This window comes from Fundulus heteroclitus, chromosome 5 (assembly GCF_011125445.2).
Source record: "Fundulus heteroclitus isolate FHET01 chromosome 5, MU-UCD_Fhet_4.1, whole genome shotgun sequence".
NCBI classification, from domain to species: Eukaryota; Metazoa; Chordata; class Actinopteri; order Cyprinodontiformes; family Fundulidae; genus Fundulus; species Fundulus heteroclitus.
The window spans coordinates 23,332,356-23,351,707 of record NC_046365.1 but is presented as its reverse complement, the minus strand read 5'-3'; the positions used below and the strand labels follow the sequence as shown (position 1 = coordinate 23,351,707).

At 40.4% G+C, this 19,352-nt stretch overlaps 1 protein-coding gene across 1 annotated transcript; it reads left to right on the top strand.

Annotated features, from left to right (window-relative positions):
* Window positions 1-262: 262 nt before the first annotated feature.
* LOC118563171 (transmembrane channel-like protein 7) lies at window positions 263-17,922 on the top strand. The gene is made up of 16 exons (XM_036137232.1): window positions 263-447; window positions 2,721-2,985; window positions 3,468-3,616; window positions 3,720-3,875; window positions 3,968-4,053; window positions 5,277-5,428; window positions 5,519-5,666; window positions 8,729-8,911; window positions 10,399-10,544; window positions 10,648-10,765; window positions 12,512-12,609; window positions 14,249-14,432; window positions 14,566-14,696; window positions 16,735-16,890; window positions 17,103-17,181; window positions 17,276-17,922. Exons 1-16 carry the CDS (start codon window positions 432-434, stop codon window positions 17,468-17,470), a joined length of 2,262 nt encoding a protein of 753 aa, XP_035993125.1. The 5' UTR covers window positions 263-431; the 3' UTR covers window positions 17,471-17,922.
* The last annotated feature ends 1,430 nt before the right edge of the window (window positions 17,923-19,352 follow it).

Below are 19,352 nucleotides of genomic sequence, written 5' to 3'. Positions count from 1 at the left end.
TATTTGTTTCAGTTTCAAACATGTGATCTTTGAATCCTTTGAAACTGCTGAGAAACCTCCTGATATGCCATCTCCTTAGTTGTGACGTCGTAATAGAGATCCAGATTTAGAGATAGCAGCAAACCTAAGTTCAGTTAAGGAGCTCCAAAACATTAAACCAAACCGAACTCAACAAATCCCCCCACCCCCCAGTTATTGTGTCGTTGACGGACTTCCATAGGTTAACGGACTTCCATAGCTTAGCCCAGGAGCTGTAACCGCATTCAGGAAGTTGTCTGTGGGGAAAAAGCCGTCGGTCTTCCTCGGTAGTCTGGAGGCTCGCCACCTCCCATGTTTACCATCGATCTGACGGAGTCTGCTAGCCCGGTTTTCAGCTGGCAGCTTTTTACATAAATTAAAAAGCCTCCGTCTTTCTTTTGGAAAAGGGAACAATGGAGGACGACTCAGGTAATTCTCAACTTTTTACGAACTTCTCAAGCAGGTAAACGTTGTCCGGTTTTAGCTTGTCGGCTAACAGTGCTAACTGCGATCAAAGTAACTAGATCCGCCCTGTATGCCAGCAGTTTCTCTAAAAATTAGCTTTTTGACCGTCCGGATTCGTATTTTGGGTGGTTCTCCAGACACCTACCGAGAAAAACAAACAAAAAAAAATTACTTTTGGGTTGTTATCTAAAGTAAACAAAGAATGGGGAATTTATTTGATTAAGAATGAAATAATAATAATAAATAGAGTATGGAAACATATTAGTACTTTAATTGATCCATTCATGTATAATCTGTATTTCTCTTCGTCTGATCTCCCATCCATGTCTGTTTTCCCATAATGAATCTTCCATCCACTGTGTTTCCCCTAGAAATGTTGTTTTGGTGGGGGTTGGTGTGACTTAACATTAGGCTACTTCTTTTTTGGAGGGTTGCAAACATTTTACTTCAACTTAATTTTCCATTAATATCCCAGAATACAACTTTACATGCGCAGCCAGCTTCTCTTTCTCTCCATCTTTCTCTCTCTTTAAATCAAGATCTGCCACAGTTTAGGATACTTTTGAGCATATCTTTATTCAATATTAATTTAATTACATTTGGGATCTGTTTCTGATCCGTTCAGGGGATCTCTCTGGCAACAAAATTGTTTTGTTTCCATCGAAGAACTCAGGAAGGTGGATTTTTGGTGATTTGTGACAATCAAAGCAAATGGTGTTTTTGTTGGACATCTGGAAATGACCATAGAGCCGTTTACTTGTTGACCTTTAATGTTTATAATAATCGAGTTTAAACAGACGGGACCATCCTAGGGCTGGACGATAATTCAATAACAATATATATTGATCGATTGATGTATATCGATGATAGCAAAAAAAAGGGGTCAATAAAAAGTTAAAGTGAATAACAGTTTTCCTTCCTTTTGCATTCAACCATGTAGATTAATTTTGGGTGGACGTCGTTACATCCTCCCAACCAATCACAAAGGCAGACCCAGGAACCAAGCTCCGCCCCAATCAAAGAGTTCAGAGAGCACACGTTTTGTTTTTTTTTTTGTTTTTTAAAATACTTGCAGTTTTGCTCAAAAGTTGGTTGAGTAAAAGGTTGAGTTTGAATTCAGTGTTCTCTATCAAAAAATAGGTCAAGAAGCCACAGCATAAAATGGCCAGGGCTGCACTTAGAATAAATGTTTTTAATTTCTTGATAAGTATCGATATCGGATTAATATCATTTCTATTTTATCGATATGCTTTGTTTTCTATATCGTCCAGCCCTAGACCATCCTTATATTTGTAAGGCAAACGTTCTCAATGTGTTGAAATAATGATGTGGGACGCCACGTGAAATCAACGTATGCGTCCCTTGCTGTTGTAACGCACAACAATAAGGGACGCATTTATCCCGGCGGATCCTGCGCTACAGACACAAATTCTGTCGGGGATTACAACTAATCCCCCCCCTCCCCCCCCCCCCCCCACACTTGCTTAGAGGACACACCTGGGTGTACTGTGCGCAAACTGTGAGCCATGAGGACTCTAGGGCTGGGTATCATAGGATGAGCCGATTCGATACGATTCTTGGTAATAACTCACCACTATTTGATTTTAACTCCAATATTGATATTTATTACTTTGAAATTAATGCTCAGTCATTCAATCAACAAAACCAGCCAAATATTATATTTATGTTAAATTTATTGAACACTGATATATTAACAGGAAAATAAAGTGCATTTGATTCAATGCATTTAACGTATCACAGAAACCGAAAAGGTGCCCAAACGTCTGATTTTAGGGACAAAGGCGCCTCTAAAATCCTGTCGGCCATTCCGCAAATTCATCTCACTTACACTTCCTCACTGTGAACAGTAATGGCACGCTGTAATAACGCCCCCTAGGGGTTGGGAGGTATATAGATATCGAAAGCCACAATATCGATATTAAATCATTTTTAAAAACATCAATATTAATCTTTGTATCGATTTCTATGCACAGCTCTAGCAGGCTCTCAGCGGACGTTTCACCTTCGCTTATTGCCCTAATAAGCCCTATTATTGCCCTACCTTAGGCGTGCATGTACCCGCCGCACACCTGTCGGCGCGGGTGCTTGCGAATCGCGACTGCTTTGGAGCAGCTCGGTGTATCGGCTCGGTGTCGCAATCAATTTTGTCATTGCCCTTAATTTTTTCCTTTCGTTTGGATGAACGGATTTGTTTTTTTACTTTTTTTGTTTTTAAGTGTTCTACACCGACCGCAGCGGACGGATCACCAGCAACCCGCTGCTGGACGAGCTGCCCAGCTACCAGTCCCTGCTGTACCGCAGAAAGCAGCCCATCGCTGGCACCAAACGGAGAAAGGACTCAAGAGGGAGGTCGAGCCTCTCCGGCAGTCTGAAAAGGAGCGTGAGCACCATCAACAGAATCGAGGAGAGGCAGAAGAGTCAGATGGAGCAGCGGGCCATCAGAGAATTACCCATATCCATGGCCGAGAAACGTAGACACAAGTAGGAAACTCCTCGATATTCATCCATCATCTTCTAATGTGATCAAAAAGGGTTGCTTCTTATTTTCCACGTGGGGTAGCAGAAAGGAGGCCGCTGGAGGGTTCTCGCCGTATGATTACCCTAAAGCTACAGTATTATGGTATTAACACAAACGTTTCAGACAAAGTTGTAGAAACAAGTTTAAAGCTTTTACATCGAAGCAAAGGAAACGTAGAAGCCCTCTCTCAGCCAGCTGACCAGCAGTGTGCAGCATCAGGTGAGGGAGGGGCAGCTGCGGAGTGCTGTAGCTGCAGTAACTTTCTCAGGTTATCATTTAAAGGTATTTAATGATAACCTGAAAAAAAAAAAGATATTTTACCCATTTGAACCCTACGGTGGAACGTTTCAGCTGTTTTGAAACCACTGGACCTTAAAACCTCTGCACACCTGTAACCAGCCCACGCCTAAGTAGCAGCATCCTGTTTGACTGTGTCTCCTGGCAGAGAAGAGCGCCTGGGAGAGCATCAGGGTTTAAGCAGCTGGGGACAGTGGAGGCAAAACACGCGCAGGTCACTGAAAAGGCTGAGGGACGACGCGCGGGAGTTTTTTAGCTCCATGAAGCTCTGGAGGCGGGACATCCACCAGATAGAGGGTGAGTTAAAGAAACTTTGTGCTTTAGGTGCAAAGACGTTTTTTTTTTTTTTTTTTTTTTGGTCACACCCTTTTACTTATATTTCTCTTTAACTTGTTTCTAGGGATGTTTGGGACAGGGATCCTGTCCTACTTCTCCTTTCTGCGCTTCCTGGTTGCGCTCAACCTGATCATTTTTCTGCTCATGTTCAGCTTGGTCATGCTTCCCATCATCGTCGCCCCCCACGCGTCAGGAAACGTCACCTACAACCAGCGCGACGGTGCGTGGACTCGCTTGTTTTGTGTCGACCATGAAGCTCACACTAAGGATGAGGTGCTGAATGGCCTGTGTCTCACTGGGTTTTCTCTACAGGGGGTAATTGCAGCATCTATCCGAGCACCGCTCGCAGGGGCCTCGTCAACTTTCACCAGCATATTTCAGACCTGCTCTCTGGCGAGGTACGTCTCTGTGCATTGCAGCTTGATGCTGGATACGTCTGTCCACAATCCTTTCATAGTCGGTAAACGGACGGAACTTTTTAAGATTTTAAAATGGGCTAAAAAGCACAGAGAATTGAGCTATGTTTACAATTTTTTTTTTCTAATTTTCCAATTCTGAATCGATTTTCATATTAATTCCTAAAGATCGATTCATATAACCAAAGATCAATTTACCAAAAAAATGCATTTTCCACTATGGGCTTAAATGTGTGGGCAGCATTTCCAGCTCACAATCCACTCCAGGAAGTGAATTTTTAATGTTGTATTTTTAATAACGCACCAGGTTAGTGTCCAAAAAGCAGCCGTAGAGATCTCTGGTGTCCTCAGTTTTCTACTCTGGGTCTGTTTGGGTTTTCTGCCCCACAGCGTGTTTGTTAAAAAACAACATTCAGGGAGAGGTTTGGCCCTTACAGCCGCCAAATTAACTACCGTTACTGTATTTATTTGCTATTGAATGTTAATATAATACTAGTATGAATGTGTTGCGTAACAATATAGTCATGTGATTCAGGTAAAGGCTTAAAAATGTTTTAAATACCAGCGAATCAATTTGTAATCGGATCAAAAAGCATCGATTAATAAATCATGAAAATTGGAATTGAATCGGTTCTGTGAATTAGCGTCGATACGCAGCCCTAACAGAGAACTGTGGTAGGTTGGGAGTAAAAACTCCAGGACTTCAACATGAAAAATGTTGAAAGTCCTTTTGACTTTTGAAAAGTTAACCCTTTAAAGCCAAAACAATAAAATACGACTTAAGAGAAACACACAAACAGGAAGACAAGTGACTCAAATTAATAGCAGATCATACAGAAATGTGCTGACTATAGCAGGCTGTGAAGACTTATTGGATTCAAATTTATCTCTGATTAAGCATTTATTTATGTTTTTCCACCTGGGATGTAGAAACTCTAAAAGTTTAACTGTTTTATTGCTGGTGGAAAACTATTCCAACTATATGGGGTCCCTTTAAATGAGAAGTAGGCTCGTCTGAATAGTGTTTTTCTTCTTGCTGTGTCACAGCTCTCTGAAACATGACTCCTGATAGGAATCAACCACTTGGCTTGATTTTAAGTACTTCAAGAATCAGTCCATTAACGCATTAAACGTCAAATTTTGAAAAAAGACTGGCATATAAAGCTAGGGTCAGCCAGGATTTAATCATTGTGTTTTATCTCCAGGGCTTTCTGGAACAGACTTTGCTTTTCTATGGCTACTACAAAGTGGACAAAATCCACTTTCCAAAAGTGAATTCCACGTACAACTTGGCGCTGGCTTATCTCCTAGCAACTGTGGCGTACCTTCTCCTAAGTCTCTTCTGGATTGTTAAAAGGTATTTAAAAAAAAAAAGACAACCTGCTAAAAAAAAAAATCCCTAAGCTTGTGTGCCGCTCAGTGTGCTTCCGTTTTGTGATCCCTTAAGGTCTGCTACCGGATTCAAGCGCCACCTGGTCCAGGACGAGGATCGCTTTCAAAGCTTTTGCAACAAGATCTTTGCGGGCTGGGATTGCTGCATCAGCAACGAGAACGCGGCAAAGCTGAAGAGAAGCAGCCTGCTCTACGAGCTCAAGGTCAGCTCAGTTTTAAGCCTGGCAGCCAGTTTCAAACGGAGCTGGAAGCAGGGATTTGGATGGAGAGCTCGAATCATTTAAAGTTCACTGTTCATGTAGGAATACAGTACTAGTAAGAAAAATTACACTCATCATCAGCAAGATTTTCAGTTTCATTTTGGGCTCTCAATGATCCATTTGAGTCTTTTTTTTTTTTCCCAGTGTGGAATAATTATAAAGCATTCCATTTTAGTGAATTTCATAAACAAGAAGCTGGTGACTTTAATGTGGATTCTCTTTTCCCGCAGGCTGAAAACTATACGCGCATAGACAGGCTCAAATTTGGATCAGTTACCCTGAGCAAGCTGCAGAGAAACCAAACGGTTTTTGTAGTCATCCCCGAGGTCTTGGAATAATTGTGACTGCACATAGCTTCGCTTTTTTAGGAAGAAAAGCTGGAAGTTTATTTAAACTGGTTGGTTTTCTAATGTAGACCCGGCTTAAACATGGTAAATACTGTTTTCATTGGGAGGTCACTGAGGTCAGGGCCATTATGGAGGCTTAAAGTTAACCTGTTTGGTTCGTTCCACGTGTTTGGGATAACTGTGCTGTTTGATCGCCCCTCTTTTCCAGAGTTCACCTTTGGATCAAACCTATATTAGGCTGTAATATCTATAGGGATGGGTACCTTTCACATTTTAAGCAAAACGGTACCGTTTACCCGGTACCTGGGAATCTATATACGATACTCAACGGTACCTATTTTCGGTACTCTTGTGTGTGTTTATCTGGTAATAAATGTTAATTAGTGTAAAAATAGAACCTCGAAATGTTTCACTTTAACATATTTATTTCTCCTTATATAAACTTGTTTGGATCTACAAATGAACCTAATGAAATAATTTATGAATTTTATGACAGTGCTTGAGAGCGAACTGGATGGAAAGGGGACTGAAGCTGTGTGTGGATAAAATTCAGGGAAATATTTTATTGCAACCGTTTCAGAGAAGAAAAAAAAAACACTACATTAAAAACACATTTTATCCCGCTTTGTAATCCAGGGTGGGATAAATATGCCATGTGGGAACGGAGAGCCTCTCTGACTGCAGGCGGGTTTCAGAACGAGTGTGAGACACTATATGAAGAAGCAGGACGGAGCTCACAGCAGCACTCGCTGCTGCCTGAAGACGGTACCTGCAGAAAGAGCGGCGCATTCACCAGTAGTCACCAATAACACAGAAAAAAGTCGATTTGTCTCCAGTTGCTTTTTTTAAAAAAAAAAAAAGGTTGCTAGAAAAGTTGCTAAACTGGCCACAGTGACCAGGCACTTTCTCAGATATCACAAATATTGCAGCGAGCGGAATTGGCATCGCATTTTGGAAAGTGGAGCCAATACCCTCGAGCGCTTTCCATCAGCCATGCTTGCTTTGTGGACTGGACCGACGGCTACTGACGTCATTACGCTCTTGTGCACGCAGTGCTGTGTTCATGTCACCTTTCCACTCCCTGAGTGTCACAATGGTGCGTTCAGGTACCGAAACATGGTATTGTTAGATTTTACGTGAATAGGTACTCGTTAGTACCAAGGGAATTCGGTCGGTACCTATAAAAGTACCAAGTTCGGTACCCATCCCTGAATATAAATATATATGAGACAACAGTGTCCACGGTAAGAGGAGGGACTGAAATTAACTGAGTGAGAACTAAAAGCTAAACACTGTGTGACGAAGGTTTTTATGGCCAGATGAAAATAAGCTGGAGCCATTTGGCAACAACAATGTTGGGAGAAGGGAAAACAATCTTTCAAATCCAAGACTACTGTGGCAACTGTCATGCTGAGGGCCTGTTTCATTGGTAGTTCTACCCAAATTAAAGTGCTGTAAAGAATACATAAGAAACATTAAAACAAAAGCCCATTCACAGTACTAAAATAAAAAAAATAAAAACATGTTAATCACACCCAAGGTGACTGAGTGTTTTGGGCACACTGAGGAGCAGCTGATCAGCTGATGGCTCACAAAGGTATTAAGGGCCATGGACACCTTTACAAACAAATAAAATAACTTTAAAACGAATCCTAAAAGGTTTAGGGTTAGGCATAGGAAGCCAGTGGAGTGAAACTAAAATGGAGGAGATGTGCTCATACTTGAAGAACAGGTTGAAACGTGAGCTCTGCGTGTTCCAGCAGGACAATGTTTCCAAACCCGCAGCACAACGTGCTGTAAAAAAATAACAAAGCACGCCAACTCTTGGCTTCAGGAATGGCCCCGAGCTCTATTGAAGATTTGATCTGCATAAAAGCCGAGACGGTTGCAGCAAACCAAAAAAAATTAAATAAAAGATTTTCTTAATTAAAAAAATGTGATCAAATATCCACCCAGAGCTGCATCAGATGCCTGCTTATGGCCACAAAACTGTGTAGCTTCTCTAGAACGTACGATGGGGCATTTAAGCAAAAGTTCATATACCCTACATTTATATTTGTCCCCTCACACACCATTTTGACACAGTCTACAGTCAAAAAAATCCATTATAAATAAATAAAAAACTTATGCTGTTAGCTCCTCTTTAATAAATAAATAAATATAAAATCGAATAGAAAAATAACATGTCTAAGATACATAATTTAAAGCCCACATTTAATGTGACATTCTAGACGATGACAATTGTACATAAACTTCTGTTGTGCATAAGTAAGATGTATTTCTGTACGATATTTCTGTGGATATTCACAGAAGCTATTCCCATGTTGCTCCTCTGTTATTGACCGGTAAGTGCAAAAGGCATCACGGTTAACGGTGTAATGAATAGTTATCAAAGAACCCCTTTTAAGCTCTTTTTCCCCTTTTTTTGTGTCACAAAAACATCTTTGTCATTGCCTAAAAATAGTGATCATTTCAGAATTCGGTTGTTTAGTAAAACACATAATTGATAGCGCTGTGCAACGAGCACAAATAAAGAGGCCGGTTCTCTCTAAATATTGGCCCAAGACCATATGATCTCCTGCTTCAGGTCCTGTGTCTCGTCTTTTCTGTTCTTTTTTTTCCCACTTTGACACCAGGTCCTGTTTTCTGTGTCCTCAGACTGATTTGGAGGAGGAGAGGATCAAGCAGAAAATAGCGGAACGAACCAGAAAGGATAAGTGTCGTATTTATTTCCTCCGCGCCATCCTCAACCTTTTTGTCATCGGGGTGCTGGCCGCTTGCTTCTACGGCATTTATGTTGCCACCAACCTCTCCCAGGAAGCAGAAATCAATAAAACCAAGGTACTACTGACTGAATTTTTCTTTTAACGTTGTTTATTGTGACTTCTCCCCTTGTCTCTCTGTCTTTCCCTGTTAAAAAATCGCTTAAGCAAGATCTTTTTACACCGACTGCCTCCACCTTGGCCATTGGTACCGTATTGATCAGCGTCTCTTTATCGACAACATGAAGTCATGAGTTCAATGCTTTAGGCGTAGCAATCTTGGGAATCTTAGGTCCATATATTTACCAGGAAATGACAGAGATTAACCCAGTTATATTTAAACCACTGAATTGGTAGATAACCCGCAGCCTTCCCCGTCTTTATTTCCTCACTTAAATGCAGCAATAAATCAACAGAGATCAGAATCCGATGCGCATTCCCCCTCATTCATCTCAAAAAAAAAAAAAATCTCAAATGTTAATTTCGAAGAAATCAAATGTGTTTTTATCTATTCCTAAAGTCATCAAAGCTAAGAACTCCCACTGTTCTTTGGCTACGTTCACACTGCAGGCCTTGATGCTCAATTCCGATTTTTTTGTGAAATCGGATTGTTTTGCATGTCCGTTCACATTTCCAAATATATGCGACTTGTATGTGATCTCCTGTGTGAACTGCATTCATACACCTAAGCGTCCCGCATGCACAGTAGCGGACGCAATGACATCACACGTAGCAAGCGAGCTCATTGTTTGCGGAAGTAAACATGGATCGTAATGCTGCAGCGTATCTTGCGTTCTTTACGTTATTCTCCAACCGGAGCCAACACGGCTTTACTGATACGGACTTCATTCATACGGCTATAGCAGCGAGTAAACACGTTGCCGTGGGGCTGTATTGACTTGCAACAGCTGTTTGTTACCGCACAATAGCCAACCTATTTTTTTTTTTAGCCAACATCTTTGGCATTGCCAGGTCCACCGTTAGTGACGTTTGTCAAGTATCGGTGACGTACAGGTCGGATGAATGCGACCTGGCCGTACAGACACAGGTCGCATTTGAAAAGATCAGAAACGTATCGGATTCAGGACCACATATCCAAGTGGCCTGGGTCACATTTGAAAAAAATCCGATCTGTGTTGTTCAGACTGTCATAAAAAGATCAGATCCAGGTCGCATATGGGCAAAAAAAATCGGAATTGGGTCACTTCAGGCTGCAGTGTGAACGTAGCCTTAGTCTATAAGCATCAACCAGCACAATGTGCATTGATCCGTTTATCGGTACCGTCCAGGGAACGTCTGATCGGTGCTTCTCTGCTCGCTCACCGCCTCTGGTTTTCATCACTTTTGTGGTTTGCGGATTGAAAGCCTGTGGATTTGCGAAGTATTTATATAAGTTAACATTCAACTTGTACATCTATGAATAAGATAATAGCTGGACATTGAACAGAGGTTGGAGTCTGGGAAAGCATGGAGTTTCGTTGTAGAGCAATATGGAGGGATCCTGTGTTTCCTATCTGCTACATCACCGGCGTAAACACTTCTAATGCAGCTGTTTCCTCCGTGCAGGTGAATTTCATCACGGATCTCATCTATGAGTACCTGCCCTCCATAGTGATCACCTTGGCCAACTTCATCACTCCGCTCCTCTTCTCTGTCATCATCAACTATGAAGATTACTCACCCGCCTTTGAAATCCGCTTTACTCTCATGAGGTTCAGTGGAACGTCCATGTGTTAAACCCTCCTGTTGTTCCCATCCTGCTCAGTTAGCTTGAACAGTCGCTGCCGTCCTCCTAACTTGATCCTCTCTCCACAGGTGTGTCTTCATGCGGTTGACCAGTATTGGCGTTTTGCTCTTCTCTCTCTGGTCTAAGATCACCTACTGTGGCAGGGATAAATCCTGTGGCTGCGGCTACAACCATGAACTCTACTCAGTACGTCGTTTTTCACCTGAATTAATACAAAAATAGTTAAAGACAAAATAGCTTCACATTTTGTCACGTTACAACCACAAAACTGCATGTATTTTATTGTGGTTCTATGTTACACCAAACACAAATTATGTACGTTATTATTTTTATTATTTTTTACAAAAAGGCCTACAGTTTTAGGGCTTGATTTTACGGATTTACGTTCATACTCTTTACTGATGGGTGTAAATAACATCGGGTGCAAACAGGTCTCCACAGACTGTGTGCGTTGCTGTCTGTTTCATTTTAAAATAATATGTCACATTCGATTTATATTCTGTTTTACTCTCCAAGCTTATATTTATTTAAAATCAGAAATAAATATATAAAATAAGATATTTTTTGCAAAGAATTGGCGAATATTTCTGTATAATCTTCTATATTAAATTTTTGTCGATGTGCAAAGCTGGTAGAGACTAAAGACCTCCAGCCGTACCTCCAGCTAAAGGTGGTTTGTGACCTGATAAAAGGCGAAGAAGGTGTTTATATATTTTTACAAGGCCATTTAAATGCACTCTGGCTTCAGAATGAGTTCTTGTTAAAAAAACAGTTTAGTTGCACGCATTGTAGTCCAGTTGTCCTGGACTACAATCAAAGAACCTCCTACTCCTCTAAATATATCCTGTGAGTCTCCTTTCAAAGGGCCTTTGAAACATATATTTAACAAGCAGCATAGTTTCCTCTTTTAACGTATTACAGAATTTTTTTGGATTGTAAGTCGGATTTTTTTTTTTCATAGTTTATCTATAAAATTTAAATGGTAGTTCATACTGACCAGCATGAACCTAGGAGTAAACATTACCGTCTATAGCCACAAGAGGGCGGTCTAGGCTTGTGTATCCTTTTCCTGTACCACTTAAAAATTAATTGAAACATTAACTTATAGACAACAAAGACTGAACGCATGTTTGTGTGTTCTTTAGCTTTTTCATTATGCATTGAAGCAGGGGAGCGTTGCGTGGTGTATATAACAGCTAGCACTAGCTTACGGGTCTGATGTCTGGGCGGTTTACAACTTTTGCTGATGCGCTTGAGTTTATGTTTCTCTCAAATACCCGTGTCATACTGTTAGCTTAGCACGTAGCACCGTTACGCTCACGGTCTAATTTCAGCGTTATGTTTGGCAATTGTAAGCGTAACGGGCTGTTAAGCAGAAATGCGCTGGAAAAAATCTTGCCGGTTGGAGTTGCTAAACTCTACGGCTAAAAACAAACTAAATGTAGAAGTGGTTAGACTATAAAGTGTACCGTGGACAGCTTTGAGCCTGAAAAGAGCTGTTTTGCTTTTGTCCGAGGTCGTACCTCTGCTACAAGGACAACTTCAAGAGAAGAAACTGAAGATTTCATGTTAGGCTTTCTTCACAGAACGGCCTTATTTTGACAAAAATAAAAATAAATTCTTGACTATAGTTTGATGGTTGGAAGGTCTGGGTCAACTAACCTGGTTGGCCCTCCTGTCAGCGGTCATGTGTTCAGCTTGTTACTAAACTTAAGCTCTTTAAACTCTCTTTAGCAGACTTCCAGCACTTTCTGGTTATTTATTGGTGTTCGATTTAGTGAACATCTTTTCAATTTCCAACACATATCCACAGATCTGTACTTTATCGTTTAGCTAAAGCTCGTTGTGGAAAGCAGAATGTGTGTTTGGTTGGATTTGATCCGTCATTCTCTGCTTAACCCATCTCTGTGCGTTCGTGTTTTTGTTCTGCAGTGCTGGGAGACCCGTGTGGGCCAGGAGATGTACAAACTCACCATATTTGACTTCATCATTATAGCGGCAGTCACCCTCTTTGTGGAGTTTCCTCGAAAGTAAGACTATCTCAGTCCAACAAAAAAAACTGCTTAATACAGCTTGAAATTTAGGTTGTACTAAATGCGAGCAAGAAATGCTTTGAGCAAAACGTTTTTAAGGAAGTCTGATTATTATAACTACCTATCATTCATAAAATGACCACTGGTGGTTAATGTGAGGAAAGACGGATATTCTATTTCAAGGCAATCTGCCCGCTGGGGTTCACATGGATGTTGCAAAGGGTACGTTCACACAGAAAGCAAACAAGGCCTGTTTTTTTTGTAATGTGGAAAGCTGATAAACGACATCCAGAGGCGCACCTGGTTCAGCGAGTACTTTGGTCTTCGGTCAGTAGAAATCTAGCCTATTTGTGCTGTCTAAATATGTAAAACATAAAAAGCATTTTCATGATTAAATAAATGCACAAGGAGGACCCTTAATGAGACACAAATTAACAGAAAAGTTCAGATTGTTGAACTCGAACGAAATTTCGTTTCGCTCTATTCACTCGTCTGCTGCACCTATTCGCAGTTTTGTTGCTTCATTTGCCCAATTCACGGCACAGAAATGCAATGTTACAGACTGACCTATTGACTCTGAATCAGAGAATGGCTGCAGGAAGCAAAGAGTCAGTCGGGTTGTTATGTATTATTTAAGACAGATTAGATCAACTCTGCACGATTTAGAGAAGATTTTAGATCAGTAGACTACAAACGGGCCGGGTTTCACAGAAACCAGCGTGTATGGCTAAAGCACTGAGGTTAGTGCTGACCTGTATTGAACCCACAACAGGTGGGGGTCTAAACATGGGAAAATTAAGGAGATGGTGTGGAACGTCAGGTGCTGGTGTGTGTGTGTGTGTGTGTGTGTGTGTGTGTGTATTATGATCCGTTGTTTGGGATTCAGTAACCGGGTCAGGGCAGGGTAGGTTACTTCTGCTGGGATGTTTGCATCTCATTTTCTTTTCACATCACGCGATCAAGTCAGAGCCTGAGATTGTAATTTCACTACTCTGACTGCGAACTGGTCAGATATTTATTTGACCAAATTAATCAAGAATAATTCTGCCATAAATTGTGCCTTAAGGCATCCTGCGTGCCCGGGTGATTGAAGTGTCTGTATAGCGTAGCTTGAGATAAACGAAGAGTAACGTTAATATTGAGTCATTGATGCGATACTCAGAAAACTGGCTGAAGCTATTTCTGTCTTATTAAAATAGATTTCAGGTATTTGTGGACAGATTTTCCTTAACTTTATAAAACAATGACCTTGAGACCAGTGCCCAGCCTATGCCTAAATCTTCAGAGAAAAAAAAAGCGGCCTTTTTGTGTTGTGGCTTTGTTTCGGGACTGTTCAGAGTTTAACCTTCAGCTCGGCGGTCCCATACGGTCCAACACAGCAAGTGTGATGCTCAACTATTCAGATGTCTTATGTTAGTCATTACATGAGATGCCATCGCTTATAGGTGTTTATTTTTGCCATCAGAACTTGTTTTTTTCTTTATATTATTTCCATGTTTATTGTTCTGATTAATATAATTTGAATGTTATTGGGTTTTTCGCTCTGGCTTTTTCTACATGAACACAGTAGTTTTTTTTTACAGCAGTTACTTGTCTCTCTGTGCTTTCTAACGGCTGCGTTTCTTATCCTGCACAGGCTGATAGTAAAGTACAGTCAGTGTGGCCTGGCTAAGTGGTGGGGCCAGCAGGAGTTTGCTATTCCTCAAAACGTGCTGGAAATAGTCTACGGTCAGACCATCTGCTGGATCGGCACCTTCTTCTGCCCTATGCTTCCTGCCATCTGCACCATCAAGTACTTCTTTATCTTCTACATTAAGAAGGTTAGCGCTTTAAAAAACAACAACGACAACAACTAAGCTTTCAAATCTGGAAACAGATCGGAGTACTTTTAAAACCATTTCAGTGTTTTTCTTCGTGCTTCGTTTATTTGTTTTTGCCCGTCATCTCCTTTAGGTGTCGTTGATCAAAAACTGCCGTCCAGCCACGCGGCCGTTTCGGGCGTCCAGCTCCCACTTCTTCTTCCTGGTTGTGTTGCTGATCGGCCTGTTTCTCGCCAGCCTGCCCATCGCTGTCAGCTTAGCTCAGTAAGTGTGGTACCAGCGGACGTTTTTGCTTGGGTCTGACATCCGCGTTTCATGACAGAAAATAAACAAACATTATTATTATTATTATTATTATTATTATTATTATTATTATTATTATTAAAATGCAAGGACTTCTTTATAAATCAGAGTACCCTCAAAGTTACGATTACTGTAATTCTAGGAAAACAAAATGTGTCATATATTGATTTATTACACCCACTAGCTATGTTTACATGGAGAAATTAATCGAAGTAAAGGACCGATCGGAGTAAAACTGTCACGTAAACAAGCCCATCGCGATGAAGTTGTTTTCCAAATGGGAGGGGTGGTTTATGCCGACTGATAATCCGATTGACATGCATATAAATGATTGTCAGGATCAAGTTATTCTGAATGTGGCTAACTGACCCGAGTGCACATGTGCGCCTGGCGTAAACGTGACGTTTTCCCCGTGTTGTTGAGTGGCGGAAATACGTTGGGGAACAAAACTGCTGGGGCTCCCGATACGAGCTTTCTATTCGAAATATTAAAGAGCTCAAAATGATTTACTCAGTAACGTTTTAACCGTAAGTAGAACCTCGTGCAAGTCCAGCCTGGGCGCTCGGAAGACAAACAAACTGGTACAATACTGCTTTGTTTGCTACTTCTTGTTGTTTAGCAAAGACAGAAGTTCCTCTTCTGTTTTTTTTTTTTTTTTTTTTTTTCAGGGAAATTTCATAGCTGCTTATGTGAGAGTGGTTCTCCTCTGAATAAAGCCAGGCGCATATACACGCACATCATGATCAGATGAATTGACTGTGTGCCCATATAAACAGTACAATCCGCTTATTTTTGAATTCCAATGCATTACAATCCGATTGTGAAATTTTGTGCATGTAAACATAGCTGGTGATACATTTAATGTCTCTATGGTAATTTGATGAATATGGCTTACATCGAAGGAAAATTCAGTTTTGGATATTAAACATTGTAATCGTACGTTATGGCCATATTTTGACAACCGTGGGGGAGGCCACTGAGTCGACCGTTGTCCAACACACTGTTACTGACTGCAGCCAAGCATGTTAAAGGGGCTAACTTTTTAGCCCTGAAGTACATTTTGTTGTGTACTTGGAGTCTGTGGGAGTGCAGACATTTTTAATGCAATCTGTCCAAGTGCTTCGTAGATATGTTATATTCTGATTGGGTCATATTTTTCAACCCGTTCCATTTTCTCTATTCTCTACAACGCCTTTTGAACATAAACGTCCCAGTATTTGCTATACAGCGGTTAAACAAGGCCACGGACTTCAGGCTTACCAATTTTGTGAATCCACCTTTTTTTAGGTTTTCTTTCCACTGTGATTTTGTAGTCCAAGCTGAAGGATGGGCTAAAGATGTTGGGTATGTTAACCTACACGATTCATCACACCGTCCCCCAGCATTCAGACCAATGCATTGCGGTTCCACTTTATATAGACCACAACTGCATGGTTTTAAAAGTGGAAAAGAAAGGCATTAAAAAGCACGATGTGTCCCTTTTAGAGGAAACGATGTGATAGAAAAAGCGAAGCCCCACTCAGGCGTTTTAGGAGTGGGGAACCCCCCCCCCCGCGCAGACAATCATTCATTCAAATGGAGCTGGGCCAAGTATTGAGTGCATGTGCTTTATAGTACATTGACGTACTTTTCAGTTGGCCATAAGTTCTGTATTAAAAGAATCTTCCTTGATTACTCTGATATGGTATAATTTCTTTTTGTATTTACAGAAATGGATTCTTTAAATGTATGTGGATGTAATGAATGTGTCACATTTGAGTTTCCTTTTAAAAACTAAATTAGCTTTTCAGACTTTTTTTTTTCTTCAATGGTCCTGAAATCCCACACATCTCCCGGATTTATCGCCGAGTTTTAATCCTACTTGCATCAGATGCAAAATTGATGCAATTACAGTAAATGTGCATACACGTATTCTTTAATTTGTGACAATTCCGCATTTCCGGCCCTGATTCCGTCTCTGTTTTGATATCTGTGGACACTTGCCTCCCTGTGTGTGCAGGATAAGCTGTTCGAAGGCGTGCGGACCGTTCGTCAACTACACCACCTCCTGGGAGGTTCTTCCAGTGACGGTATCGCAGATGCCAGAAGGAGCCAAAAAGCTCCTCTTCGCGCTCTCATCGGAGGCCTTTGCTGTCTCTTTCTTTGTTGTTACATGGTGGGTCGCCAGTCTAGTATTTCAATTCAATTCAATTTTATTTAACACATGTCATCTCAGTCCAATCTGTCAGACAGATTGGTAAAAATTTTCCTATCTAAAGAAATCCAGCAGTTTTTATTGAGCCTGCTGGGTTCCTACACCTTTAATAGAAACTTCTTATCCTCTTTATGGCAGAATCTAAACATTTTTCTTTTTCTTTTCCCCCCCAGTCTGGCCATGTTTTATGTGATTGCACTTGCCGGAGCTCACAAGAGAGTCATTAATCAACTGAGGGAGCAGCTAGCTACGGTATGTATACTGGATAAAATGCAAAGTGAAGGTTTGCCAGTTTATAACCGGCATGTACTGAAATCCGTCGTGTTTGTGGCTCGTTGTTTCTCAGGAGGGCCGGGACAAACGCTTCCTGATCCAGAAGCTATGCCAGGCGCAGAACAACCAGCCGGTCAAACGGTCCAAATTCCAGCCCAGGAGTCCCAGGAGTCCCAGCAGCCCGAGCTACCACACCAGCTTCTCCAGCAATGTCAGCGAGTCGGTGTTCCTCGCACATTCTCCACCTAAGTCCTCCACTCATGTGTGAGGCTTGGAGATGATATTCCCCCAGACTGGACAAACATAAGGGAGTTAAACCAATTTGTTTTGTTTTTTTACTTTATATTGTTTTTACTTTTCTATTGTTTTTCTTTTACCATAATAGCACTAAAGCGTGTGTGTTTCTGTGGATCTGCTAATATGTCCTGTCCCTTTTTGGTGTTGATTTTTTTTTTCTGACTATGTCTAAAAATATTTCATAAAAAATAAACTGTTGTGCTTTTTCTTTAAACTTTTCCTTCTGAGAAGGAATTCATTTAACCTTAATGTATTGATCTTCTTTAAAAAAAAAAGCACCTTTAGATGTGATGCACTTTAAGAGTTTTATTGTTCCTTTCTTTCCCCAATACAATCTCTGTTTGTATCGTTTGCTTGTTTTTATATTCATTATACAGTTACAACTGTGCAGTAAACTAATAAAGTTGCATTGTCTGAACTATAGCAATGTTCTATAAACACTACTTTTTCTGCGCCTTTTTAAAATGACTTCTGGGTTATTTTAGTAGTAGGACAGAATGGCTACTATGTGGTCATTCAAAAGCCCACACCTGTTGGTGCATATGAGAGCAAAAACAAATGTAGCTTACAATCTTAGAAATATAAAAGAAAAAAAGATTTTCTCACTACAGTGCCTTGCAATGATATTCACAGCCTCTTAAACCTTTCCACAGTTTGTCCCATTACAAGCACAAATTTCAGAATGTTTTACTGGATTCATGGTAACAAAATTCCTGGTCAGCTAAATCATGATTTTACTACAGAGTTTAAATTTTAGTTGTTACTGAAAGCCACCAGGAAAGACATTTTCCTGCTTGCGCTGCCTGTAATAGGCCACCACAAAGTAGGGTAGAGTTGTGAAGTGAATGTGGAAGGTGAAACAGTTGAGGAACCTTTTTTTTTTATTGAAATCTGAAAAGTGTGACATGAATTTGATTTTAGCCCCCCTGATTCAATACTTTGTAAAACCACCCCTATTTCTGGAATATGTCCTTACCAGCAGAGACTGATTTTTTTTATTTATTTTTTTTATTGCAAAATAGCTTAAGCTCTTGTGATGATGAATGTCAGTTTTTTCCATTTGTGCCACATAGTCTCAATAAAATTGAGATCTGGACTCTAAAGCCAATTAAAGGCTATGTTTAGTAAGAACAAGAGCCTTGTATCAACACTAAAATGGTAAATCCTGATTACAGACCAAGTTCTGTGTATGGCAAATAATAAATTCTGTTTTTAAATGAAAAAATAATATTAAAATTGTAGCAGTCTAAAATCTCTGGTTTGTCAAATCTAATTGTGTGTTATGGGATTTTATTAATGTGTATCTGAATTCAGAACCGGGTTTAAATCGGCAAGTTGTTTCACACAAGAAGAAATTTAAGTTTGGTTCCACTTTGTTCTCACTGAATACGTTTTAAGTGATATGCACAAAAGGTTCCTTTTTTTATATTTATCCAGTAAATATCAAAAAATAATTTTCAAAAGATGACGCAACATGGTTGTGTCAGTGTAAATAAGCATGGTATCGATCTGGACTGTTAAGTGTTCATCAGACTGAGTGTATAAGTCCTTGTGCCCAGACCGTGGGGTGTCTGCAGAGATGTTGAAGGTAACCACTCTTTAGACTTTATTTTTTTATTATTTATTTATTTTGGTAAGAAATAAAAAAAAAAGACCACAACCATCCTACTCTTAGTTTAAGTTTGTGTGGCTTTCTATCACATAACATCTTTGAGATACATGAAAGTCTGTGGCTGCAGTGTGTCAAAATGTGAAAAGTCAAAGTGTTATGGATATATTTGGGGAAAAAAAACGTGCTTTTTTCAAATTCTATTAAATTCCATTAATATATACTTTATCTATCCCAAAGGGAA

Bases quoted from the DNA above. Each gene is read 5' to 3' on its own strand.
- LOC118563171 (XM_036137232.1), top strand. The intron at 12,610-14,248 runs GTAAGACTATCT...TATCCTGCACAG, and splicing joins TTTGTGGAGTTTCCTCGAAA to GCTGATAGTAAAGTACAGTC. The intron at 17,182-17,275 runs GTATGTATACTG...GTTGTTTCTCAG, and splicing joins TGAGGGAGCAGCTAGCTACG to GAGGGCCGGGACAAACGCTT.